This window comes from Euleptes europaea, chromosome 2 (genome assembly GCF_029931775.1).
Source record: "Euleptes europaea isolate rEulEur1 chromosome 2, rEulEur1.hap1, whole genome shotgun sequence".
NCBI lineage: Eukaryota > Metazoa > Chordata > Lepidosauria > Squamata > Sphaerodactylidae > Euleptes > Euleptes europaea.
The window spans coordinates 7,230,638-7,258,024 of NC_079313.1; the positions used below are offsets into that span (position 1 = coordinate 7,230,638).

General features: G+C 51.0%; 1 protein-coding gene across 1 annotated transcript in view; it reads left to right on the plus strand.

Annotated features, from left to right (window-relative positions):
- Positions 1-4,387: 4,387 nt before the first annotated feature.
- The window catches only part of MKNK2 (MAPK interacting serine/threonine kinase 2), a 41,298-nt gene continuing 18,298 nt past the window's right edge, over positions 4,388-27,387 (plus strand). Inside the window, exons 1-6 of the mRNA XM_056844614.1 lie at positions 4,388-4,492; positions 16,801-16,882; positions 18,180-18,281; positions 19,427-19,524; positions 25,042-25,121; positions 26,991-27,064. Of these exons, the coding sequence (XP_056700592.1) occupies positions 4,442-4,492; positions 16,801-16,882; positions 18,180-18,281; positions 19,427-19,524; positions 25,042-25,121; positions 26,991-27,064 (487 nt within the window). The 5' untranslated portion in view covers positions 4,388-4,441. The remainder of the gene's footprint in view (positions 4,493-16,800; positions 16,883-18,179; positions 18,282-19,426; positions 19,525-25,041; positions 25,122-26,990; positions 27,065-27,387) is intronic.

The window sequence follows — 27,387 nt, forward strand, 5'->3', positions numbered from 1 at the left end:
GGTCCATCAAGGTCAGTGTTGTCTGCTCAGAACTGGCAGCGGCTCTCCAGGGGGTCTCAGGTCTTCCATATCCCCTACTGATGATATGGAAGAGAGGCAACATGGTGTAGTGCTTAAGAGCGGTGGTTTGGAGCAGTGGAGTCTGATCTGGAGAACTGGGTTTCATTCCCCGCTCCTCCACGTGAGCAGCGGAGGCTAATCTGGTGAACCGGTTTGGTTTCCCCACTCCTACACATGACGCTAGCTGGGTGACCTTGGGCTAGTCACAGTTCTCTTAAAGCTCTCAGCCCCACCTACCTCACAGGGTGTGTGTTGTGGGGACAGGAAGGGAAGGTGATTGTAAGCCGGTCTGATTCTTCCTTAAGTGGGAGAGAAAGTTGGCATATAAAAACCAACTTCTTCTTCTTCTTCTATTGCTTGGTTCTTTTTAACTGTATCGTCTGCTCAGACCGGCAGCGGCTTTCCGGGGTCTCAGGCAGAGGTCTTTCCCATCACCTACTTGCCTGGTCCTTTTAACTGGAGATGCTGGGGATTGAACCTGGGACCTTCTGCATGCCAAGCAGATACTCTGCTACTGAGCCACAGCCCCTCTCCATGGCTCTCCAGGGTCTCAGGCAGGGGTCTTCCACATCACCTACCTGCCTAGTCCCTTTAACTGGAGATGCTGGGGATTGAACCTGGGACCTTCTGCATGCCAAGCAGAGGCTCTACCACTGAGCTATGCCCCTTCCCCCTTCCCCATCACTCTCCCTCGACCGAAAGGCCAAGGGACGGAGGGAGGGCCCCCTTTATTTTACTTTAATTATATTGTTCACACGGCCAATTCGACCCTGAACAGTGTCACACTGAGATAAAAAAAAGAAATAGCAACTATCTAAGAAATTAATATTTTTTAATCTTAAATGTCTGGGAACGAAATTTGGCACCCGCCAACGTAGTATTAAAACCCACCCCTGCTAAAATAACCTTTGAATTGCCCAGTTTGGAGACAGATTCCCGGACAAAAGGCTCAATCCGTCTGTCTCTAGCCTCGCTGAGCAAGTCACAGCTAAGCAAAGCATGCTGAAGGGAGGCCCTCTGTACATGCCCAGACGCGGCGCCGCCTCCTCTTCCTCGCGGAAGCTAAAACCAAGCATGCTGAAGGGAGGCCCTCTGTACATGCCCAGACGCGGCGCCGCCTCCTCTTCCTCGCGGAAGCTGAAACCAAGCATGCTGAAGGGAGGCGCTCTGTACATGCCCAGACGCTGCGCCGCCTCCTTTTCCTCGTGGAAGCTAAAACCAAGCATGCTGAAGGGAGGCGCTCTGTACATGCCCAGACGCGGCGGCGCCTCCTCTTCCTCGCGGAAGCTGAAACCAAGCATGCTGAAGGGAGGCCCTCTGTACATGCCCAGACGCGGCAGCGCCTCCTCTTCCTCGCGGAAGCTGAAACCAAGCATGCTGAAGGGAGGCGCTCTGTACATGCCCAGACGCGGCAGCGCCTCCTCTTCCTCGTGGAAGCTAAAACCAAGCATGCTGAAGGGAGGCCCTCTGTGCATGCCCAGACGCGGCGCCCTCTGCACATGGTAAAGATATGGAAGCGTCCAAAAAAACTTGGTTAAAGGCCATCGCATTTTGGGACGAACCGGCAAAAACGAATTTTACAAGCAGAGTTAACGAATTATAGATAAGTGGTAATGCAGTTTATATAATGATGGGTGGTCATTTTAAATACTGTCAGAATACTTCTCCGGAGGTTCAGCGGTGGTGGCACACTCACGCAAGGCGGGCGGTGGGTATGTGGGCACCGCTCATCCGATAAGATGCTAACAGGAGGTGTGAAATGGAAAACCTTTTTGCATTTTTGTGTGTTTAGTTATTTGTTTAGGGCGCTCCTCTTCCTCGCCGAAGCTGAACCCAAGCATGCTGGAGGGGGGCTCTCTGTGCATGCTCAGACGCAGCGCCCTCTGCACATGCCCAGGCAGCAACCGGCCTCTGGGCGCCCGGCCCTTGATGTGGAGGCGCTGCCGGAGGGCGGGACCCGCGCATCAGCTGAGCGGCCGCCCAGCGGCCGCTCAGCTGACGCGCGGGTCCCGCCCTCCGGCAGCGCCTCTATATGTAGGGCCGGGCGGCGCGGCGGCGCTGGATCCTCCCTTCCCGTCCCTTCCAGCGGCCGCCGGAGCTGGCCGGGCTTTTCCATCAGCAGTGGCGGCAGCACTGCGGAGCCCGGGCAGGGTAAGGCGCGGGGGCGGGCGGCCCCCTCTCCCCCCCCCCAAGACCCCTCTAGCCTTTGCAAAGGACCAGCGCGTGCATTGCACGACGAGCCGATCGGGGGTGTGTGTGCTTTCTGCAAAGGGGGAGGGGCTGCGATGCAAATCTGGGGGGGGGAGGGGAGAGGTCGCGAGCCCCCCCCCGGGATTGCAACCCCTTTGCCCCCCGTAACTGCAACCCCTTTGCTCCCCCCGCACCCCCTTGGCTTTGCAAAGAACCAGCGCGTGCATTGCACGACGAGCCGATCGGGGGTGTGTGTGTGTGTGCTTTCTGCAAAGGGGGAGGGGCTGCGATGCAAATCTGGGGGGGGAGGAGAGAGGTCGCGAGCCCCCCCCCGGGATTGCAACCCCTTTGCCCCCCCCGGGATTGCAACCCCTTTGCTCCCCCCGCACCCCCCTTGGCTTTGCAAAGGACGAGCGCGTGCATTGCAATACGAGCCGATCGGGTGTGCGTGTGTGTGCTTTCTGCAAAGGGGGAGGGGCTGCGATGCAAATCTGGGGGGGAGGAGAGAGGTCGCGAGCCCCCCCCCCGGGATTGCACCCCCTTGGCTTTGCAAAGGACGAGCGCTTGCATTGCAATACGAGCCGATCGGGTGTGCGTGTGTGCTTTCTGCAAAGGGGGAGGGGTTGCAATGCAAATCGGGGGGGAGGAGAGAGGTCGGGAGCCCCCCTCCCCCGGGATTGCAACCCCCCCTCGCTTTTCTGCTTTGCAAAATCTTATTTTTTTTGTGTCCCTTATGTTGGGGGCGGGGGGCCCCCCCACGCTGCGACCCCCCTCCCGCGGCAGATGGCGGCGGCGGGGAGGGGGAGGAAATAAATACACAGGCCGTCTTTGCAAAAAAGACGTTTGCTATCCGGCCGCCTTGCCTGCTTTTATGGCCGGGGGGGGGGAGAAGATGGAAGAGGGATCTTGCTTCTCCCCCCCCTCCCGATTCTCATGCAATAATAAGAAACGGGCTTGGGGGTGCGGGGGTGGGGCGATGTGTCCGCCCCCTAATCCGGGATGCATCAAGGCAGACAGGGAAGGTGTCTTCTCTCCCCCCCCCCTAAAAATTAAAGGGTATGGGCTACAAAGCGGGCCCCCCCACCGCGACAGAGCATCTGCATTGCAGTGCCCCCCCAAATATTGCAGGTTTAGGAAAAGGGGGGGGGAGGCGAATCTTGCAAACTTTGAGTTTCTCTTTTTTTCAATAAGGTTCACATGTCTTCTCTTTCTCCACTGTCCCATCAAAATGTTTTTGTGTGTGTTTGTAGGGGTTTGTGGAAGAGGGGGGGGTCTTCCACCCCCATCTTCACCCACCAGTTTTGCAAACAAACAAAAAAAAGTGTTTTGCGGTGGTTTTGTGTGTGTTTGGGAACCCGCTGCGCACGCCCCCCTTCTGCCTCTGCGAGGTTTAAATGGACTCCTACTGAGGGGGGGGGGGGAAGAGAAATAATAAAATGGATGTACGCCTGCAGATCTTTGTGTGCAAAGGTTTGGGAACTGCGCTGGACGAGAGGATCACCGACCTCCCACCCCCCACCCCCTTATTGCAATGCTGCATAAAGGAATCGAGATGATCCCCCCCACCTTGAAAAATCTGATTTTCTTTGTAATAAAGGGGGTGGAAAAGCGAGACCAGAACTGCAGATATGTAAATTGGAGGGCTGTTTCTTTTAGGAAAAAGAGGGTTTTTTTTTTTACAAAAGGGGGGTTCTTTCTGGGCCAAGAAACATCTGTCCGTGTCTCGCTGTGCTATTGCCTTGATGTTTTTTTTTTCCTCTTGCAAATTCCCAGGCCGCAGCTGTTGGTTAGCTCTTGGATGGGCTCCCCCCTTGTCATTTTCTGTAGAAGTGTTGTTATTGGGGGGGGGGTGTCTTATCTGTCTCGATTCTTTCGATTTCTCCTGCTCTATCCTCCTTTCAGAAGTGTGTGTGTGTGTGTGTGGGGGGGGGGTTCCCCGAAAGTTATTTCTTCATTTTGCAATTTAGATTTTTTTCCAGCTGCTTCATGCATTTGAAGTTTTCTCTTTCAACACAATTAATCTTTTCCCCTTCTATTTATTTCTCCTCCTTGTAGGGTCTCCGGCATCAGCTCTGGATTAGCTCCAATTTCCCCCCCTTCTTGCTTTCTTTTATTTAACCCCCCCACCCCCCAATTTTTGAATCTTTCCCCCATTCTTTTTAAAACACTCCCTGAATTTTAAATTCTCAAGATGGTGCAGAAGAAGACAGCCGAGCTACAAGGTTTCCATCGCTCTTTCAAGGTAAATCCTCCTATATTTGTAATAAAAGTCTGGTGGGGTTCTCAACTGTTTTAATATTTCTTTTCATATGTGGGGGGAGGCTTAGATTCAGTTCGGGTTCAAAACCCACTGGGGCAGTTCTCGTCTCAGCCTTTCCTTCTCAGAAGCGCGAGTGAGTTTTGTTTCCTGCGTTTAAAGTTTAAAAGGAAACCGAAAGGCGGCTGCGGAAAGTTAGTTTGGTGCATGCAAGATTTGGGGTTGTACGTCTGGCAGGGTTTGATGCGGAAGGGAAGGCGGTGGGAATAATTTTTGGTGGCGAGGTTTATTCTTGGAACATCTGCTCCCGTGTCCAGATCCGCGAGACGTTGCGTCATCCTGGCTCCAGGATTTGGGGGAAATCCCTGCCACCCCTTAATGTGCAAAAAATGTGGGGTCTAATTTTTGGCTTTTAGCGTTCATTGTTTGGCTGCTCTATGCACCGTGCAAGGAAGTCCTTTGGCCAGTCGTTGGAGGATGGGGGACAGTACAGTCTTCAATGCGCCGCATGTTTCGCAGTAACCATAAGAAGGTGGCCGTTCTCTGGGGCTCAAGCACACGCTCTAGGATGTGGCTTGGGAACGTAGTGGCTGAGAGTATTAGCTCTGACTGGGGAAGCCCCTGGTTCGAATCTCCCCACTGCCACAAACCGAGCAACTGCTCTCTTAATCTGTGACCAAGGCTCTGTCAGGGTTACACAGTGACATGGGATCCCGTGGCAAGGGTCATTTTGTTTGTTTACTGTGGTGTAGTGGTTAAGAGCGGTGGTTTGGAGCGGTGGACTCTGATCTGCAGAACAGGGTTCGATTTCCCCACTCCTTCACATGAGCGGCGGAGGCTAAATCTGGTGAACTGGATTTGTTTCCCCACTCCTCCACGTGAAGCCAGCTGGGTGACCTTGGGCTAGTCACAGCTCTCTCAGCCCCACCTACCTCACAGGGTGTCTGTTGTGGGGAGGGGAAGAGAAGGCACTTGTAAGCTGGTTTGATTCTCCCTTAAGTGGTAGAGAAAGTCGGCATATAAAAACCAACTCTTCTTGGTTTATACCTTGCCTTCCCGTTGGGGATCGAAAGGGGCTGGTCTTGTTCTCCTCACCTCCGTTTGAAGCCTCACAACAACCCTGGGAAGTAGGCTAGGCTGAGGGCGTGTGACTGGCCCAAGGTCACCCAGCAAAGCTTCCATGGCAGAGCGGGGATTTGAGTTTGAGTCTCCCAGGACGTAGTCTTGACAACTCCAACCGCTGCGTCTCGCTGGCCAGGTTGAGTGTGGCCGAGTGAACTTTACGAACGTTCGATTCGAGTCCAGTATGAACTTTCGAGAGCGAAAGCTGCTTTCGCCAGATATTTCTTGGAATCTCGTACCCCGAAAATCGTGTCGGTTTCTAAGGTGCGGATGGAGTAGGATCCGGCTGTTCTATTACAGGCCTTCTAAAATTATTTATGCACTTTGCACCGGGTACCTTGGCACGGGACAGCGGCCCCAGCTGCGGCTTGCGCCCCCCTGGCCCGCCCGCTCTTCTTGCCAGCCCCCGGGTGCCCATTCTACAGGTGGGATGACTGAGTCCGAGGAGCATCTTGGCCGACGCGGAGCCCAAGGAGTGGCGTCTCGCCTTGGAGGCCGCAGCTGAGAATGGCGTTCCGCCCGAGAGGCGGCCCTCCCCGGGGTGTTAATTCCTCCCCCAGCGGGCGGCTGCGTACTGGAAATCACAGGGACGGTCCCGTGATTCGTCTGCTCCTTCCCGTCTGTCGGATGATTGCATCCTGCTTCTGGTGGCAGCTCCTAATTATGGGATGCCGCCGTCCTACTTGGGAATTCTGAGCGTTCGTGAGGGCAGGCCCTGCTAGGCACCAAGCCAGACTCGTCGATCCTGTTCTGACTCCTAAATAGACGTTGTTATGGCGTGAGCTTTTTGCCCCGGGGGACTCGGGCCCTGCAGCCTAGAGGCTGTGGGCGTGGCTTGGCTCAGTCCTGGTTAGATGCAGACAGACTCTGTCCTGGTTATGTGGAGCGAAAGAGTGAAGGCAGACAGACAATCTGGACAATATATTTGTAGCATTCGGGGGCAGAGAATGGCCATTTTTGCATGGTCAGTTTTGATGCTCGCTCAAAGTTCTTTTTTAAAACGTGACTTTAAAAATGTCCTTTCATGGTCCTGATGCAAAAAAAGAAGTTCCACTCCCCCCACTTGCCTGCTCCTTTGTTCCTGTTTGCATAGCCATTAGCATATGCATAACTAACGTGCCTCTGTGGTTTTGCATTGTTCCTTGAGAGGGATTCTTTGCAGCAAACACCAAAGATCGGCAAACACCAAAGATCGCGTTTAATGGGCTCTGTAGTAATGCGAAGCAGGTATGCACTGGCTTCGCAGTCAATTCCGGAATGATGGTTCTGCGTTCAAAATTCAAAAAAATATGCTGGGCAATTTAGCCTGGAACGCCCTGATAATTACCATGCAAAAATGGCCAATGTGTCTGGGCTAGGTTTTTCAGAACATGTTTTCTGCCTTCAACCTTAACAGTCTTGAAAATCTGGCTTTGTTCAAAACTTCCCCACTCCTAAGTTTCTAGTCCTTATGGTGGGAAGTGTTGAAAATAGGCTGTTTGTGCTGATTGGTGTATGTGTGCGGGGTGGGGAAGTGTACCTTGGGAGCCCTCTGCAAGAGGATTTGGGGTCGCCTTTTCAGTCCGCACAAACGTATTTATTTATTTACAAAATTTGCATCTCACCTTTCTGTCCAAGGGGGCTGACAATTTAGACACCCCTGTGGACCCCTGGATCCGCATATGGTTTCTAACACGATGGTTTATTCCAGGATTGCGGGTGTCTGCTGCGTAAGGTTCAGATCGTCCCGCCTAGCCTGGATTATTTTTGCGTTCTCGGACACGGGAAATGTATGGCAGATGGGTTTTGTTCGACACCTGCCAAACTTGGCGCTGGTCACTTGGGTTAATGACCCTGGGGAGTGTTCCGGGGGTCCCTTGGTCTGTGGTCTTAGCATGGTTAACCTTGTGGGGTACTGGGGTCACAGCAAGGAACCTGGAACTGTGTACATGCGGGGCAATATTTGGGTGTGCGGTTGGCAGGCAGTGTGAAATCTGTGGCTTAATATAAATACCCAGAGACTCTCCTTTAGAGTTTGGCCGGCAGATCAGGATGGAAGAACATAAAAAGAACCTTGCTGGATCGGACCTGTGGCCCATCTGGTCGAGCATCCGGTCTCACAGTTGGCAACAACTTTCTCTGGAGGGCCAACACCATAAGAATGTAAGAACATAAGGAAAGTCCTGCTGGATCAGACCAAGGTCCATCAAGTCCAGCAGTCTGTTCACACAGTGGCCAACCAGGTGCCTCCAGGAAGCCCACAAACAAGACGAATGCAGCAGCATTATCCTGCTGTGTTCCACAGCGCCTAATATAATAGGCTGCCTGCTCCTCTGATCCTGGAGAAAATAGGTATGCATCGTGACTAGTATCCTTTTTGACTAGTAGCCATGAATACCCGTCTCCTCCATGCACATGTCCGCTCCCCTCTTAAAGCCTTCCAAGTTGGCGGCCATCACCACATCCTGGGGCAGGCAGTTCCACAAGTTAACTGTGGGTTGTGTGAAGAAATACTTCCTTTTATCTGTTTTGAATCGGCGTAGTGGCCGATGCCTTCCCCTGATGTTGCCCCCTGGCACTGGGCGTCAGAGGTCGGCTGTCTCTGAACGCGGAGGTTCCCTTTAGCCACCCTGCCGAGTAGCCACTGATAGACCTCTCCTCCACGAATCTGTCTCACCCTCTTTTTAAAGCTGTCTGTGCCTGCGGTCGTCATGACATCCTCCGCCAGGGAATGCCACGCTTTAATTGCTCGTTGAAGGACCTCCCGTTTGTGCTGTTTCGGTCTCAAACGCTCTACGCCCCCCAACCTTGTGCTCCGGCATGTGTTTCGCTTTGGGACTGGCCTCTGTTGGCGCACCTTGGTGCAAAGTTGTTGCCAATTCTAACAGCAGCCCTGGGAGGTAGGCCGCCCATCTCGAGGTTGCTCTGTGGCTTTCATAGCTGCACGAGGATTTTAACCTGGCTCTTCTTGGCCCAAGTCTTTCTGGGTGGGAGAACCCTTAGTGGAATGGGCTTCCTCGGGAGGTGGTGGGCTCTCCTTCCGTGGAGGTTTTTAAGCAGAGGCTAGATGGCCATCTGTCAGCAGGGCTGATTCTGTGAACTGAGGCAGATTCTGTGAACTGAGGCAGATCATGAGAGGGAGAGCAGGAAGGATTGCGCCAATGTTTGGCTCTCAGGACCCTTTCTTTCATGCCCAGGATAGTGCCGATCTCCACTTGGGGTCAGGAAGTAATTTTCCTCCAGGACAGATTGGCCAGGGATCCTGGAGGGGCTTTTTTTGCCATCTTCTGGGTGTGGAGTAGGGGTCACTGGGTGTGTGTGTGGGGGGGAGGTAGTTGTGAATTTCCTGCATTGTCCCGGGGGTTGGACTAGATGACCCTGGAGGTCCCTTCCAACTCTATGATTTTCACTATAGAAGTGTATGTGGACCTTGGTTATAGTGGTTCCCTCCCAACTCTTCTTAATTTCTGAATTTCCCTTTTTTTTAGACACAGAAAGCAAGGTTTTTGCCCAGCCTTCTGCTTTTGGCATTGCCAGTCCGTGTTGCATAATTTAGAGCCGCCTTTTATCATTAGGGCGAGGATCTGTCTGTTCATTTGTGTTGGATTAGATGATCCCCCCCCTCCTCCTCCTCCTTGCTGAGCTCAGGACTTGTTGATTGCCGAGGCCATGTAAGAGGATTCTCCAGCTAGATTTCCCCCCCCCCCAAAGGTAGTAGAATTGTTTTGGATGCTTCACCTGGGAGTCTCCCAAAATCTCTGGCCCTTTTTGAAAGCAGACTTCTTTTTTGCCTTTGCACTAAGATGGCCTGACCTGTATGGTCCAGGCTTGCCAGATCTGAGAAGCTATGCAGGGTCGGCCCTGGTTAGTACTTGGATGGGAGGCCACCAAGGAAGTCCAGGGTTGCTATGCAGAGGCAGGCAATGGCAAACCACCTCTGAATGTCTCTTGCCTTAAAACCCCTACAGGGTTGTCACAAGTCAGCTGCGACTTGACAGCTCTTTTCCCCGCAAAATGCGTAGCGAAATGTTTAAGCGCGTCCAGTTGTTGGCTTAATTTTTTTTTAAATTCTGGATTCTCATGGATGTGCATAGTTCAGGTGCCCAAGTGGACTTTGAATTTGAATAAGGTGAAGGGTCCCCCCCGCATAAGAACATAAGGAAAGCCCTGCTGGATCAGACCCAGGCCCATCAAGTCCAGCAGTCTGTTCACACAGCGGCCAACCAGGTGCCTCTAGGAAGCCCCCAAACAAGTCGACTGCAGCAGCATTTATTTTGCCTGTGGTCCACAGCACCTAATGTAATAGGCCTGCTCCTCTGATCCTGGAGAGAATAGGTATGCATCATGACTAGTGTCCATTTTGCCCAGTAGCCATGGATACCCCTCTCCTCCGTGAACATATCCACTCCCCTCTTCAAGCCTCCCAAGTTGGCAGCCATCACCGCATCCTGGGGCAGGGAGTTCCACAATTTAGAAGAAGAGTTGTTTTTTATATGCCGACTTTCTCTACCGCTTGAGGCAGAATCAAACCAGCTTACAATCCCCTTCGCTCCCCCTCCCCACAACAGACACCCTGTGAGGTAGGTGGGGCTGAGAAAGCGTGACTGGCCCAAGGTCACCCAGCTGGCTTCATGTGGAGGAGTGGGGGAAACAGATCCAGTTCACCGGATTAGCCTCTGCCGCTCCTGTGGAGGAGTGGGGAATCAAACCCAGTTTGACTATACATCATACTTTGTATAAAATCAGACGAGAGAATCCCGTCGTCGATGGTCTCTAGGAGTCAGATAGACCCAGCGGGGTGCTCTTGCCTATCTGCAATATTTTGGTGCACTAAAACAAAACACCGCCCCGGCTTTAAAATAGCTCCGTGCGTTGCATCTGTCAGCGGAGCCAGGCTGAAAGCTCTTGTGTTTGTGTTGGGTGTGTTGTGGCGGGTCTCTGGGGGTGGCGAGGGGGGCTGGCCGGGGGGACCCCTGTTGGGCTTGTGACCACCTGGCATCGGCCGTTTGGGAACTGCGGTATCTTTTGCTCTGTGTGTGTGCACCCGCAGCTAACTTGTACACAGCCGCTCGGAGTGATGCAACTTCTGTTGTACCTCGTGGTCTGGGTGCGAGGGTGGCGGCGGCAAGGGGGGGTGCGGGGAGGGAGAGGAGGCAGGGCAGGCGGTGTTATGTAACTGCCTTTCAGGTGCCGCGGTTGTGCGGCTTAACCTTTGGAACTCGGAAGGTTAGGGGGGGGGTTGAGCAAAAGGAGAAAGTGTATCTCCCCCCCCCTTTCTTTTGAGAAGTTTTTTCCAGGGAAGGCGAATAATCCCGAGCGGTTGGCGGTGCGCAGTGCCGCATTGGGGGGGAATTAGGATCGGTTCTTGGCAGCCCTGGCTCAGGATTGTTTCAGGGGTGCAGAAACGCCGAAGTTCGCTTTTTATCCCTCGCAGAAGGACCCAAGGAACGTGGCTGGGGAGGGACGATAAAAATCGAAACCCGTTGTATCCCCCTTCCCAAGTTGGCGCAAGCGTTTTGCATTCCGGGGGCATCTGGTAGCAGCCCCTCCCTCCCCAAACCCGCATTGTTTGCAACTCTTCAGCTCGGATATATAATCCGTCCCTCCTAACTCCCCCCCCCACGCTTCTGTGCCCTCCGAGCAAAGCATTCTGGGGCCGAGGGCCGCCTCCTCCAGCGTAGGGAAGCCTGCAGTGTCAACATGGGTGGTGGTGGGGGGAAAATGAGCATGAAATTTCTAGATAGGCTGTCTGTGCTGGGAGCGATACGGCTCGCGGTCCCAGCCTTGGCTGACTTCCCGGACCGGGCTGAGAGAGGGCAGTTTTTTGTTTTAAAGGGAAAAAAATTACTGGGGTGGGAGGAGGACGATCCCCGCCTCCACTCGGATGGCTTTCGTAACTAGTTTGAGGCTGTTGATGAATGAACGTTTGTCTCTTGGGTGCCCTGGATGGCTGAAGAAGAAGAAGAGTTGGTTTTTCCATGCCGGCTTTCTCTCCCACTTAAGGCAGAATTAAACCACCTTATGGTCGCCTTCCCCTCCCCACAACAGACACCCTGTGAGGTAGGTGGGGCTGAGAGAGCTGTGACTAGCCCATGGTCGCCCAGCTGGCTTCGTGTGTAGGAGTGGGGAAACAAATCCAGTTCACCAGATTAGCGTCCGCCTCTCATGTGGAGGAGTGGGGAATCGAACCCGGTTCTCCAGATCAGACTCCACCGCTCCAAACCACTGCTCTTAATCATTATACCATGCTGGCTGATTCCACGCCTGCCCCTAATTATTTTCTGGTAATTGGGAACAGAAAAAGGGTGGAGGGTTTTGGGGTCCCCCCCAATGATGGGTTTGGTAGGGGTTGATTTGACAGGTGCAAAGACAGGGTGCATATTATTTTTTTTGAAGTGTGGGGCGTTCATCACAGAGGATAGTTTGCATGTGGCCCATGCAGGGGTTAGACCAACATGGGAATCAGTAACGAGCGTTCTTATTCCTAAGGCATGTGCAGAGTTCTTTTTCCGCAGTGTGACTTTTCTTGGCATGCAAAGTGAACACATGAAGCTGCCTTATACTGAGTCAGACCCCTGGTCCATCAAAGTCAATATTGTCTACTCTGACCAGCAGCGGCTCTCCAGGGTCTCAGGCAGGGGTCTTTCACATCACCTTCTTGCCTAGTCCCTTTAACTGGGGATGCCGGAGATTGAACCTGGGACCTTCTGTATGCCAGGCAGATGCTCTACCACTGAGCCACAGCTTCTCCCCAAAAGGAATGCTGTGTTATATTTTGAACACATGAAGCTGCCTTATACTGAATCAGACACTTGATCCATCAAAGTCAGTATTGTCTACTCAGACCGGCAGCGGCTCTCAGGGGTCTCAGGCAGAGGTCTCTCCCATCACCTACTTGCCTTTAACTGGAGATGCCGGGGATTGAACCTGGGACGACCTGCATGCCAAGCAGAGGCTCTACCACTGAGAAACAGTATGAGGCAGCTCCCCTGCTTTCTGTGGTTTAGCAAATAAATCCAATCAAGTTTCCATAAGCCTGCATACTTTTTTTTTTGGCCGTCAAGTCACAGCTAACTTAATGGTGATCCCATAGGGTTTTCAAGGCCAGAGACTTACAGCGGTGGTTTGCCGTTGCCTGCCTCTGCTTAGCAGCTCTGGACTTCCTTGGTGGTCTCCCATCCATATACAAACCAGGGCTGACCCTGCTTAGCCTCCAAGGTCTGACAAGATCGGGCTAGCCTTGGCCATCCAGGTCAGAGTAGCCATGCGTACCACTATGCACACAACCTGTAATGTAGGATGGATCTTATTCTCTCAGCCAAAGTGGTCACTTGATCTGGCTTAGATGTTTATATGATGTCAAGGTACGGGCAGTCGTGGAGAGTTGCCTATTTGAATGGCGTCTCATGTTTTGAAATACCCCCCTCCCCCCGCATGCAGACATCTAGTGTATCAGGAAGCTTAGGTCTGTTCGTTCTTGATGAGCTAGTTTTCTTCACCCAGATGACTGATGCAGATGTGAAACCCACTCCCCATCTGAAGTGGTAGAGCCCTTCCTAGATCTTATAATGTGCTTTTGCTGATTGCGAGGTTCTGTTCTTGGAAACTCTGTTTTTTCTCTGCTTGGGGCCCGCTGGATCCGGCGGTTGCATAAGTTTATCTCTGAGCGGTGGCTTCGGAGGAGTCTTCTAGAAGTTCCTGGCTTGGCCTGTCCCAATTATCTGGCCTCCTCCCTGCTCATTAGGGGCGGCTGGTTTGGCAAGCTGGCAGGACGGCGTTCCAGCTGAATCTCTGTCCAGCCAACCGATGGCTTGTTCTGCTCCATAACCTCACCCCATTTTGGGAGTCCGGCTTTGCAGGCCGCTGGTGAATCATTCCTCTCCGGGGACTGAGTACCGAGAGAGGCTAGTTTTTCTTCATTGCTCTCTTCCGAGGGATTCGAAGGAGAGGAGTATTGTCTACTCAGACCGGCAGCGGCTCTCCAGGGTCTCAGGCAGAGGTCTTTCCCATCACCTACCTGCCTAGTCCCTTCAACTGGAGATGCCGGGGATGGAACCTGGGACCTTCTGTATGCCAAGCAGATGCTCTGCCACTGAGCCACAGTCCCTCCCCGCGAAGTTTTCTGCATCAGGCAAATCCATCTTATCTGCCTAGTCCACAAGCGCATATGCTAGTACACATTATTTTTCTTTATTTCTTTCCGGACCCAAAAGAAGCTGATTTTTCAACTTCTTGTACCTGGTTACCTGTACTCATGTCTTGCTCGCCATAGGTGGCCAGGGGTCCATTTCATAGAATCATAGAGTTGGAAGGGGCCATACAGGCCATCGAGTCCAACCCCCTGCTCAATGCAGGAGCAGCCTAGAGCATCCCTGACAAGTGTTTGTCCAGCCTCTACTTAAAGACTGTCGGAGAGGGGGAGCCTCACCACCTCCCTAGGCAGCCGATTCCACTGTCGGAACAACTCTTGCTGTAAAAAACCTTTTCCTAATATCCAGCCGGGAGCCAGCGTGGTGTAGTGGTTAAGAGCAGTGGCTTGGAGCGGTGGAGCCTGATCTGGAGAACCGGGTTTGATTCCCCACACCTCCACATGAGCGGCGGAGGCTCATCTGGAGAATTGGATTTGTTTCCCCACTCCGGCGCACGAAGCCAGCTGGGCGACCTTGGGCTAGTCACAGCTCTCTCAGCCCCACCTACCTCACAGGGTGTCTGTAGGGGGGAGGGCAGGTGACTGTAAGCTGGCTTGATTCTGCCTTAAGTGGTGGAGAAAGTCGGCACATAAAAACCAACTCTTCTTCTTCTACCTTTCCTCCCACAATTTAAACCCGTTATTGCGAGTCCTACCCTCTGCTGCCAACAGGAACTGCGAGTCCCTGCCCTCCTCTAAGCGACGGCCCTTCAAATACTGAAAGAGAGCGATCCTGTCCCCCCTCAACCTCCTCTCCTCCGGATTAAACATTCCCAACTCCCTCAGCCTTTCCTTGTAGGGCTCATGACAAGGCTGATTTGGACAGGGCTTTTCTCGCGGGTCTAACCCCAGGTTGTTCCCCTCCACCTCTTGAAACGGTTGGCAGAGGTGGCCCTGAGCCCGCATTTGGCCCTCTGAGGGGGTACGCATGAAGCTGCCTTATCCTGAATCAGACCATTGGTCCATCAAAGTCAGTATTGGCTACCCAGACTGGCGCTGCCACTCCTGGATTTCGGGTACAGCGGCAAAGATTTGATCCTTTTAACTGGAGGTTCCAGGGGTTGAACCTGGGACCTTCTGCATGCTAAGCGGATGCTCTGCCAACTGAGCCACAGTACTGTTTGTTGGGGGCCAAATCCCAACTTAGTCTTGATGGTCTGGGTGACGTTGGAAGAAGAAGAAGAGTTGGTTTTTCTATGCCGACTTTCTCTACCACTTAAGGGAGAATCAAGCCGGCTTTCAATCGCCTTCCCCTCCCCACAACAGAGACCCTGTGGGGTGGATGGGGCTGAGAGAGCTGTGACTAGCCCAAGGTCACCCAGCTGGCTTCATGCGTGGGACTGGGGAAACCAAAACCCGGATCACCAGGTTAGCCTCCGCCGCTCATGGGGAGGAGTGGGGAATCGAACCCGGTTCTCCAGATCAGACTCCACCGCTCCAAACCACTACTATACCACGCTGGCCCCGTCACTCTCCTTTGGTCTTCTCTACTTCACGAGATTGTTGAGAGGCTAAAATGATGGGAAGGGAGAAGCATAGATGCCGTAGGGCGTGGGTGTCAAACATAAGGCCTGAGGGCCGGATCAGGCCCTTTGAGGGCTCTTATCCGGCCCGCAAGGCAGCCGAGGCAGCCCCCCCCCATCCTGAGGTGTCAATTATTAAAGACTGTTAAATAAAATAAAATATTGTAGGAGTGTTAATGTTTAAAGCATGTTGGTATGTTAAGTAAAAAATAAAGTAAAGCATAATATCATTAATTGTCTTGAGAGCCAGCGTGGTGTAGTAGTTAAGAGTGGTGGTTTGGAGTGGTGGACTCCGATCTGGAGAACTGGGTTTGATTCCCCACTCCTCCACATGAGCGGCCAATCTGGTGAACTTGGATGTGTTTCCCCATTCCTACACACGAAGTCAGCTGGGTGACCTTGGGCTAGTCACAGCTCTCTCAGCCCCACCTACCTCCCAGGGTGTCTGTGATGGGGAGGGGAAGGGAAGGTGATTGTAAGCCGGTTTGATTCTGCCTTAAGTGGTAGAGAAAGTCGGCATATAAAAACCAACTCTTCTTCTTTGGAGTTTTTCTCTGGTTCCTGGCATTAAATTTTATGGTATATGTGGCCCAACCCGTTCCAAGTGACATCTGGCCCTCATAACAAATGAGTTCGACACCCCTGCCTAGGGGGGGAGGGATGGGATAGAAATGTAAAAGACCTCCCCCCTTCGAATGCTCTTTTTGCTTTTGGGGGTTACCGCACTTTGTATTCCCAGCGATGTATTAAGAGTTTGAAAATGTTATAAAAAACATCGCTTTAAAAGGGTTTTTGGATACCACGGCTTATAAATGGTTGGAAGACGTCTTCACAGCTAAAGAGGCCAAACAAAGTGCGAACAGTATTTTTTATAACATTTTCAAACTCTTAAATACATCTCTGGGAATGCATCGCTTGGCAATACAAGTGCGGTAACCCCCTTGTTTCTCAAAACCTGTTTTTCTGGTGGGACGGGGTGTGTGTCAAAAATTTTCCTGGACATGACAAGGGAGCATTGGCTCTTCTGAGCCGCTGGGACGATTTCTAACCATTGGTTCTCGTGGGTTATCTGGGCTGTGTGACCGTGGTCTTGGTATTTTCTTTCCTGACGTTTCGCCAGCAGCTGTGGCAGGCATCTTCAGAGGAGTAACACTGAAGGACAGCGTCTCTCAGAGCGAAAACGCATGGTCGCTTTATCCTCCTTTAATCCCTGCTTTAGCCAGGATCGAACGCACGTTAGGCAAAACGCATGCTTTTGATCCAGGCTGAATCCTGCTGGCGAAACGTCAGGAAAGAAAATACCAAGACCACGATCACACAGCCCAGATAACCTACGAGAACCAATGAATTCTGACCGTGAAAGCCGTCGACAAGATTTCTAACCATATTTCGAATTCCAGTCGAAATTTTGTGTTTTTTTTTGTTATTGGTAGGCTCTGACTAATGCACGTTTCTGTGTGTGTCTCTCTCGCTTCCGGCAGGTCCAGAACCCGTTCGACTTGGAGTTCTCCCAGTCAAACGACCTGGAATGCGTCTTCAGCTTCGAATGCCCAACCCGCCCCGGTGAGTCTGGTTTTGTGTCGTTGTAGCATAAAACTCGATGGGTGGGAAGCAATTGAGCGGTTGCCAGAGGACTTCGCAGTCACGCCTGACCCGTATTTGGTTTGCGGAGGACGGGTCTTGATATGAGCATGCCCCACACTTAAGATCGGCATTCCCCCCCCCCCCTTTTGGAGGTGAGATGGGCTGTGCCCACGAGCAGGGCCTTGACCGTCGTAGCCCCTTGTTGGCAGGATGTTGTCTTTAAACCAGGCATGTGATAGGTTGTGTATATTACCAATTACAACCCCATCTGGTAGGATGGTCTTAGGTTTTTATGCTGGGCTGTATATGCCTCCCTCAAAATTTATGTGCAAGTATCAACCTATTCAAACAATGTTGTAATTGGTAATATATGCAACCTTTCACATGCCTGATTTGTTGTATATTGTTGGTATATGTAAATATATTTGTAATGTGTGTGCATGTTTTAGACATGATTTAAATAGACCACTGAGGAAGGCCATATAGGCCGAAACACGTTTGGCTTGTGGTGATAGACACCAACCTTAAGAAATGCCGTTGAGCTATTGTAACAGTTTTTAAATAATTTTAATTCTTATATAGCACTTCCAATAAATTATGTTTTCATTATTTATATATTTTTTCCATCCCACCCAACCTTGGGTACCCAACTTCCATTTGCTAGGTTGGGTTCTATTCCCCTCTTTTTCTTCTACATCAGCACCACATTCGAATGTTTATTCACCAAGCTTTTTCCTTCGTTGGTGACCCCACCCCTTTTAAGTCTCAGTTGAGGTTTTTGGGCCATTTTAGTTACGGCACTGCCAGCTTGGATCTATTTTATGCTGCGGTATTAACTCTGGGTTTTTAAAACTGCTTCTTATTGTCGTCCTCTGCCTTGGAAACCAGAGAAGCAGGATGGGGTCTTGAAAGCTAAATGAAACCTCCATGTTCACGGGCAGCATAGCTCTGAACACCAGACACTAGGGTTGTGGGAGCAAGATTGCCTGTTTTTTGGACACTTTGGAGGATCCGTTTCTTTGCAAGCCGTCAGACGATGGCCTGCCCTTCCTCCTCCCCGTCTTTTGCAAATGCATCATCAGTTAGAGAGGTGCTCAATGGGTGGGGGTGGAGAACCTCCTACTCTCTGGGCAGAATTTCAGGGAAACACCGGCACCCCTCTGATTTGGAAAACCGATACCCGAGGGGAGCATTCCGAGTTGTGTTCCAGCAGGGCCTTGTTTCGACTCAATTTCTTCTTTTCTCCCCCCCCCCTTTGTTAAATCTTGTGGGACAGACATGCCCTCCAGCCAACCCATCGACATCCCCAACGCCAAGAAGAGGAACAAGAAGAAAAAACGTTGTCGAGCTACGGACAGTTTTTCAGGGAGGTTCGAAGGTGAGATTCTTGGGTGCGGTCTTGGCGATATGAGCGCATGGTGCTTCCTCCCCCCCAGCTCCCCAGAGACGCATGAAGCTGCCTTATACTGAACCAGACCATTGGCCCATCAAGGTGGGGCTCGTCTACTCAGACTGGCAGCTGCTCTCCCTGGTCTCCCATCTACCTGGTCAAGCATGGTGTAGTGGTTAAGAGTGGTGGTTTGGAGCGGTGGACTCTAATCTGGAGAACCGGGTTTGATTCCCCACCCCTCCACATGAGCGGCAGAGGCTAATCTGGTGAACCAGGTTGGTTCCCCACTCCTACACACGAAGCCAGCTGGGTGACCTTGGGCTAGTCACAGCTCTCTTAGAGCCCACCTACCTCACAGAGTGTCTGTTGTGGGAAAGGGAAGGCGATTGGAAGCCCGTTTGATTCTTCCTTAAGTGGTAGAGAAAGTCGGCCTATAAAAACCAACTCTTCTTTCTTCTTTTAACTGGAGATGCCAGGGATTGAACTTGGGACCTTCTGCACGCCAAGCGGGCGCTCTTCCACTGCGTCACAGCTCCTCCCCAGAAGCGAGACACTAGTGGTTAGAGTGTTAGGTTAGGATCTGGGAGAGCCAGGTTCGAATCCCCACTCCACCATGGGAGCTTGCTGGGTGACCTGGGGCCCATCAACACACACTCTCTGTCTGATCTACCTCAAAGGGCTGTGAGGATAAAAATGGAGGAGAGGAGAACAGTGTGAGCTGTTTTGGGTCCCCAATAGCCCTCAGTTTTTATTTAAGAAATTTATAAGCTGCTTTTCTACTTTAGAAGGCCCTAGAATTTTTTTTTTAAGCTAGTTGTGGGGAAGAATTGTACCCGCCCCCCAAAATATGAGAAATGAGATCTTTGTAATTGGACCTTTTGGGGAGAAGTCGGCACCCTGGAACAAAACACCCACATGTTAAATTTGTAAGAAGGCCCCTGAGACTTAGTTAGGCCGTGCATTCCTTTCTCTGCAGCCATCAGGGCTAGAAACTTCGGTAGTGGGGTGAATTTAAAATAGAAGGAAAAATCACCAAGACCCAGAAGTGTTTGCCAATGGGGCCTGTGATATGGCCACCTCTTGACAAGTAGAGTGTCTTGAAATCCTTGCTTTTTTTCCCCCCGGCTCGGCAGATGTTTACCAGCTCCAAGATGAAATCCTCGGGGAAGGGGCCCACGCGAAAGTCCAGGCCTGTGTTAACCTTATCACCAACAAGGAATATGCAGTGAAGGTACGGCTTCAAAGGCGGGAACGGACCCCCGGGGGCAGGGGCAGACATCTTGTCCACGAGCCAAAGGCTACCGGGGACGGCTCAGCTAAGCTGCGCCTGGAGTTTGAGGCTGAAATGGTTGTGGATTTCCCTCCCCAGCATGATGTAGTGGTTAAGAGCGGTGGTTTGGAGCGGTGGGAGTCCGATCTGGAGAACCGGGTTGGATTCCCCACTCCTCCACGTGAGCTGCGGAGGCTAATCTGGTGAACTGGATTTGTTTCCCCACTCCTATACATGAAGCCAGCTGGGTGATCTTGGGCTAGTCACAGCTCTCTTAGAGCTCTCTGAGCCTCACCTACCTCACAGGGTGTCTGTTGTGGGGAGGGAAGCTGATGGTAAGCCGGTTTGAGTCTCCCTTAAGTGGTAGAGAAAGTCGGCATATAAAAACCAACTCTTCTTCTTCCCTCTACCCCTGCGCCCCCTTTCCACCAGCCTTTGTCATAATGGTTTTCTGGTGGGCGGCTAGTGGGAAGAGACAGAAATCCTGAAGTCCCCCCCCTTTTGAGTCCTGTGTCTAACTCTGTTGGAAAGCACCAGGAAAAACTCGAGCTTCGCCTGGCGGAGCCGGCATCCAAATCCCTCTTCTCAGTCATAAGGGTTTTGCGTTGTTTTATACGTGGTAATCCGGATGATTTTCTTGAGGGAAGGACCCGAGGTTTTGGGGATCGCCTCTTAGTTTTTGAGAGGTCACTGTTAACGAGGGTTGCCAACCTCCAGGTGGCGGCTGGAGATGTCATGAACACATGAAGCTACCTTCTACTGAATCAGACCCCTTGGGTCCATCAAAGTCAGCGTTGTCTACTCAGACCGGCAGCGGCTCTCCAGGGTCTCAGGCAGAGGTCTTTCACATCACCTACCTGCCTAGTCCCTTCAACTGGAGATGCCGGGGATTGAACCTGGGACCTTCTGCATGCCAAGCAGATGCTCTGCCACTGAGCCACAGCTCCTCCTGGGATTTCAACTGATCTCCAGGCGACAGAGATCAGTTCCCCTGGAGAAAATGGCCACTTTGGAAGGTCTACTTCATGGAATTACACCCTGTTGAGCTCCCTCCCCTCCCCAAACCCCACCCTCCCCAGTTTCCGCCCCCCAAAATCTTCAGGTATTTCCCAACCTGGAGCTGGCAACCCTACGGTTAACTAGCATATAATTATCCTGAAGTGTGTTTGGTGGCCTCCTTTGCTCCCCCAGGCTTTGTCAAGGTTCTTTCCATTCCATTTCCATTTATTTCCTTTGACCAAAGGTCTTGAGCTTAACAGTCAAGGTTCTTTATTGACAAGTTAGGTAAGAACAAATGCCAGAAGGCTGGGGGTGGGAAGAAGTCCTCTTGCCCCAGGGTAACTTAGCCACTACCAGTCCCTTTAACTTACCCTTCAGCCAAGAAACCAAGGGACAGATTCTCTAGCCCTACTGGGTCTAAATGAAGAAGCTAGCCCTACAAGGTGGGACATTTGCAAGAGGTTCCTCAGAACAATTACTCTGGTAGCTGTAGCCAAGGAAGGCCTGAAGTCCTGGATTCAAATTGAAGCCCCCCAACCCATTACAGAATTTAATTAAGGACATTTATTAAAGAAATGTGCAGGAATATACAAATATAAGAGCAGTGACCAGCAAGATGACAATAATAAGTTTAGATGGCTGACCTGAAATACATATGTAAGGTTTGGTTGTCTAATCCAGATCATGAAGTGACCCCCACCCAAAAAGGTATCCAGAAGAAGGGTGCAAATTAGAATGAAGGTGCCGTGGAACACAGGCAGGACGGTGCTGCTGCAGTCGTCTTGTTTGTGGGCTTCCTGGAGGCACCTGGTTGGCCCCTATGTGAACAGACTGCTGGACTCGATGGGCCTTGGTCTGATCCAGCAGGGCTTCTCTTGTGTTGTTATGTAGCCGTCTTCCTTTATGCCAAACGTCTTGCAGTTAGGATGATCCTGGTTGACCAGTTGGATGTGTTGCTAAGCAGGTGACCTGACCCGATCAGGTGGGTTGTTAATTATGAGTTCACCTGCAGCTGTATGTAGGCCCCGGTCGCCTTCCCCGGCCCAGGAATGCGAGGGCAGATCTCCCTCCCGGCACCTGTGTTGTACTCCCATCTCTTTTTTATCTCCTTCCTGGAAATTGCTGTCAGCGTGACCTTGAGTGCTCAGCGAGAGAACCTCCTACGATTTTGCGAGAACCGCAGGCCTGAACCAAACTTTTAAAAGCTAAATGTGACCCACCAGGAGGTCAATTTCTTGACAGGCTCAGTCTATCCCTTTAAATAAGTCCCGAAGTTACTAGCTCACAGATCCTTTCCTTTCCTTTTATTTCAGGCTCCTTTGACCGAAGGTCTTAAGCACAAATACATAAATTAATATAAGTAAAAATACTATAGTATACAAATTTAAAATAAACAACAAGAGTAACTTTGGATTCCTAAGATGCTTAAACATTAAAATCAAGATCATTTGACCGAAGTTCAGTTACTCTACAGACACAGCAGGGAGCTCACAGATAATTTCTAGCACCTCCTTGCTCTTATTTTATGTTGTGTTCAGAGTGGGGGCAGGTGTCTTTGGGGGTGGGTTGGTCACCGGCAGGTGGTTCTCCGTTTGCCCCGGGCGAGTGTTGACTTGAGAGACTGGCTTAATAACCAGTGTTTAGTGTCTGGGATTTGGGAGATGTCTCGGTCACGCAAACTGGTTGGATGGCTTTGAGCCAAGGCGGTCCCTTTTGGGGCCTAACCCTCCTGACGGGATTGCTGAACGGGTGTCGATGGGATGAAAATGGCGATCTTTGCTTTGGTTGCCCAGCTGGTTCAACCGGTGAAGTATCCATCCAGGAGTGACACCAGTTTCCCTTATGCAGCCTGGGTTGGATGCCTTTCCACCATCCAAAGATCAATAACTATTCCTCTAGTTTTGAATGTCTGCCCGTTAAAGCCTAGAAGGCTTTAAGAGGGGAGTGGATATGTTCATGGAGGAGAGGAGCTATCCATGGCTACTAGTCAAAACTGACACTAGTCATGATGCACCCTATTTTCTCCAGGATCAGAGGAGCATGCCCATTATATTAGGCGCTGTGAAACACAGGCAGGATGGTGCTGCTGTGCCCTTTTGTTTGGGGGCTTCCTAGAGGCACCTGGTAGGCCACTGTGTGAACAGGATGCTGGACTTTGATGGACCTTGGTCTGATCCAGGTTGGCCTTTCTTATGCTCTTATGTTTACTGTGGTATTTGAACACATCCAGGTGAGGCTGGGTTTCTGAGAAGATTTCAAGCTTCTCTTCTTTGTTTATTTTAGCCTCACATTTCTGAAAATTTGATCTGATTCTCCCTCCAAGATCTTCAGAGTTTTCTCCTATAAGAAAAGATTTTTTTTTTTTTTTAGTTGTTTAAAAAATGACTTGAGGGGGAGGCAGAAAAGAAGTTTCCAAGGTTATCCCAGGCCTGAAGAAAGTGGGTAGAGAGAAGTTTTTCATCCCTCTCCCATAATGCTAGAACTTGGGGCCACCCAATGGAGTTGATCAGCAGAGGGTCCAGGGTGGAGAAATCAAAGTACCACTTTGCACAACGCACGGTTAACCTGTGGAACCGACTGCCGCAGGATGCAGTGGATGCTAACTTAGATGGCTTTAATTCACGGAGGACAATAGTTATTGGCTGTGAAACCTCCATGTTCTGAGGCAGTTGACCTTTGAATGTGAGTTATTTTCCATCCCATGCAGTTTGTTACAACATAGTCCATACTGGCTCCTGCTATATGAAAATCATTTATTGTGGGTGGGGAGAAGAAGGGATATCATTTTATAATTGTGAACAAATTTTTTTTGCTCACCTGGAGGAACTGTCGAGTTGCCAGAGGCGACCAAGTGAGTGGCTCTTTGCAAGCCTGATCTTCAGTCCTTTCAGAGCTTCCTTTCGGAGTAGATGGTTCTCTTCCTCCTGCCTCCCACTCTTCCAGCAGGGGCTTGAGTCCTTGCACATATTTATTTATTATAAGCAAGGAATAAATACATTGGCTACTCAAGAAACTTTTGTTTTTAAATAGATTATGAGAAACCCCTCAGGAGATTACAGGGGAAATTGAATTGGGTTGTTTAGTTACTGGTTTAGGATTTTAAGAGAAATATAGCTCCCCCCCCCAAAAAAAATCTGAATGAAGCAGAAATAAACAGGAGTCTTGAGTCATCTGAAAGACTCACAAGATTTTGGCCCATCAGAGGCTGATTTCTTCAGATGCTAATAAAGTTCATCTAAATATTAATTCGCAGGGGCAGGCAATGGCAAACCACCTCTGGACGTCCCTTGCCTTGAAAACCTTGCGGGGTCGCCCGGCATAAGTCAGCTGTGACTTGACCTCACACACACACACACACAAATTAATTTCTTTATAAAAAATGGGCAGTCCCAGCTCCATCCCTAAAAATGTGGCTTCTATAACTTTGTGAGAAGTTAGTGGAAGTTGGTTGAAATGTTCTCGGGGGTGGGTTTAATTTTTTCAAGTAGGTTCGATTCCACCCCCCGCCCCAAAGCTAGAATTGAGTTGATATGCTGTTCGTTGATCAACATTAATTTTTCCCTTCTCCGCCCGCTCAGCCCTTCCTAGTTTTAGTTGAATTTTAAAAGCTCTTCCTTTTTCCAACTGGCTTTAACCAACGGGTGACGTGAGCCTAGCATTTGGCTGGGATCTGGCTAGCATTTAGACCCCTGGCCCCGTCCGTCTGTTTGGGGCAGATGCAGGGGACGGCTGTAAAAGTGGGGTGGGGAGGCGGGGAAGCGTTGAGGTTGTGACCTCCTTGGCAAGGCGTATTAGAACAGCTGTTCCATTGATTTGGCGTCCCCCCGGGCCTTTTATTGGCGAAGAGAGGAGAACAAGGGCTCTCTTCATGCGACTGTGGGCCGTCGAATGGCAACGGCAGTATATTTTAAGAGCCTGCCCTCTCCCCAGAAATAATTCGGGTCTCTTCCCCCAACCACCCCTTTCCCCTCCCTGCTCAGCGTTTGTGGTGAAGACGCGCACTTTCTTTGTTTTGGGGTAGGCGCGTCTTTTGGGGTTTCTTAAAGGGCGTGTAACTCCTTGGGGATCTGGAGTAAAAAAGAGCACATTTGCTTCTCCGACGTTGCAACGGAGTCTGTTTTTTCTTCAGGAAGGGGGTGGCTGGAACAGGAGGTGAATTTTTCAGCTGCAAAGTCAACATGGGAAGAGGCAGAGTTGCATTATAGGATGTTTTAAAGTGTCAGCCCAAAGTTTTGGCTACCCAGGTTGCGGAAGAGTCTTTGGCACTTAGTGCAAGGAATGTATGTCGGTGTCTTGTAGCTTGCATGTAGAAAGTTAGCACCTCAGGCAAAATGGCTAAGCTCCTCTCTAGGTGCAAGGGATTTAGGAAATCAGTGTGTGAACCGGAGCATGTAGTCACATGAGCTTGGGCCTGCCACCTTTCACACAGACGCCCCCACATATATACATACATATATTTTTTAATTCTCCCTTTTAAAGATCATTGAGAAGCGGCTCGGACACATCCGAAGCAGAGTCTTTCGAGAGGTGGAGATGCTTTACCAGTGCCAAGGACACAGGTAAGTGTGTGTGTGGTTCACAACCCTAGTCCTCATAGAGGTGTTAAATCCGAACCCATGCCTTCTCTGCCTGAGGACCAGACTACATGGTATGTTTTGTAATGAGTTGGTGTGAAGGGACGGGATCTTAAACAGGATGTTTAAACAGAGGTTTAAAATAGGTAAAGGCCCCCTGTGCAAGCATGGGGTCATTCCTGACCCATGGGGTGGCATCACATCCCGACGTTTACTAGGCAGACTTTGTTTTACGGGGTGGTTTGCCAGTGCCTTCCCCAGTCGTCTCCCCTTTACCCCAAGCAAGCTGGGTACTCATTTTACCGACCTCGGAAGGATGGAAGGCCGAGTCGACGTTGAACCGGCTGCCTGAAACCGACTTCCTTCGAGATCGAACTCAGGTCGCGAGCAGAGCTTGGACTGCAGTAATGCAGCTTACCACTCTGCGCCACGGGGCTCCTATAAACAGAGGTAGCATGATGTAAAGCGTGACCAGTGTGGCCTCTACCCCAACCCTCTGCCTGACGGACTTAACCCAAGTGGCTAAAATTCAGCTCCCGTGAGGGAGACGGGAAAAGAACCGTAACTTTAATTTACTTCCAAGGACGGGGATGAGGTGGTTCGGAAAAGAGGATGGAAACTATTTACAGACGTAACCCGGTTGATAATTTAGGAGTACAGAGCAAGTTAGTGGCCAAGTTTGTATCCATGAGGTGAACATTGGCCTTCTCCCAGCCGCAGGATTCTCACGGTTGAAACGTGAGCTCAGCTCTCAGAAAACCCAAATCTCTCTCAAGCTTGCCTCAGAAATTGGGGCTTCGGGACAACTGCAGTCTCTTCCTCAAGCAAGCCCACTTTGCGGGTTCTCTCTCCGCTCTCTGGAGGCGCAAACTCTTTATCTCCACACGTTCACTAGTTTAGCGTGCTCACGCACAAGGGAAACTCTTGAGACAGGATCCCTCCCGCCTCTCGTTGTATTTCAGAAAGGGGCAGGACCCTTTCCCATCCTTCGCAGCCGAGTCCGAAGAGCCTGTAAAGAAAAGGTTCACACGACGCATCGTTAAATGGTGGAACTCCCTGCCCCAGGATGGTGGTGATGGCTGCCAGCTTGGAAGGCTTGAAGAGGGGAGTGGACATGTTCATGGAGGAGAGGGCAATCCATGGCTACTAGTCAGGATGCACACCTGTGGATCAGAGGAGCATGCCCAATATGTTAGGTGCTGTGGAACATGGGCAGGATAATGTTGACTCTGCCTTCCATCCTTCTGAGATCGGTAAAAAAAGGACCCAGTTTGCTGAGGATAAAATGTAGACGGCTGGGGAAGGCAATGGCAAACCACCCCGTAAACACAGTCTGCTTAGTAAACATTGTGATGTGACGTCACCCCATGGATTAATAATGACTCGGTGCTTGCACAGGGGGACTACCTTTACCTTTTTTTTTACTTCCTGGTCTGAGTCAGATGTTCCAACTGCTGCATCATTCTGGTTCCAGAGCGGTTGCTCCAATTCTCTTAAATGCACATGGGGGCGGGGAATAAGATTAGGCATGTCGCCTAGACAGATACAAATTCCTGTCCCTTGATTTGAGAATGCTGGAGAAATTGTGCTACGATGTGGCGAATGGGGCAATGTGTACTTGCCCCTGCTATGTACCTGTCGCACTATACACCTGTGCATTACTGCGTTCTCCCCCTGCCAAAGCTGGGCACGAGCGTTCCCCTTTCTTCACTGCTTGCTCGGGCATCTTGCTTGGGGTGGTCACCTCTCGTACGGCCAGCCTTTCTCCTTCTCTGCCACATGCTTGGCCTTCTAGAACCTTTTCCTGCTGGACTTTTGGGGGAAAAGTCTCTTTTTTTCTTTCCTTTCTGATAGGAACATCTTGGAACTGATTGAATTCTTTGAAGAAGAGGACCGATTCTACCTCGTGTTTGAGAAGATGAGGGGAGGTGAGCGGGCTCCTTTCGGTTTTATTTTATCTAAGCGGCAGTTCTTCCGACAGCCAAGACACGATTTAATTTTCTTGTCGCTTGTGTGACTAGTCTCCAATTTTCACAAGCTGCTGAGGTTGGCAGTAAGTCAGGGTGTGTGACGTCTTCGCACAACGCATAGTTAAATGGTGGAACTCCCTGCCCCAGGATGTGGTGATGGCTGCCAACTTGGAAGGCTTGAGGAGGGGAGTGGACATGTTCATGGAGGAGAGAGCTATTCATGGCTGCTAGTCAGGATGCATAACTATTCTCTACAGTATCAGAGGAGCAAGCCTGTTGTA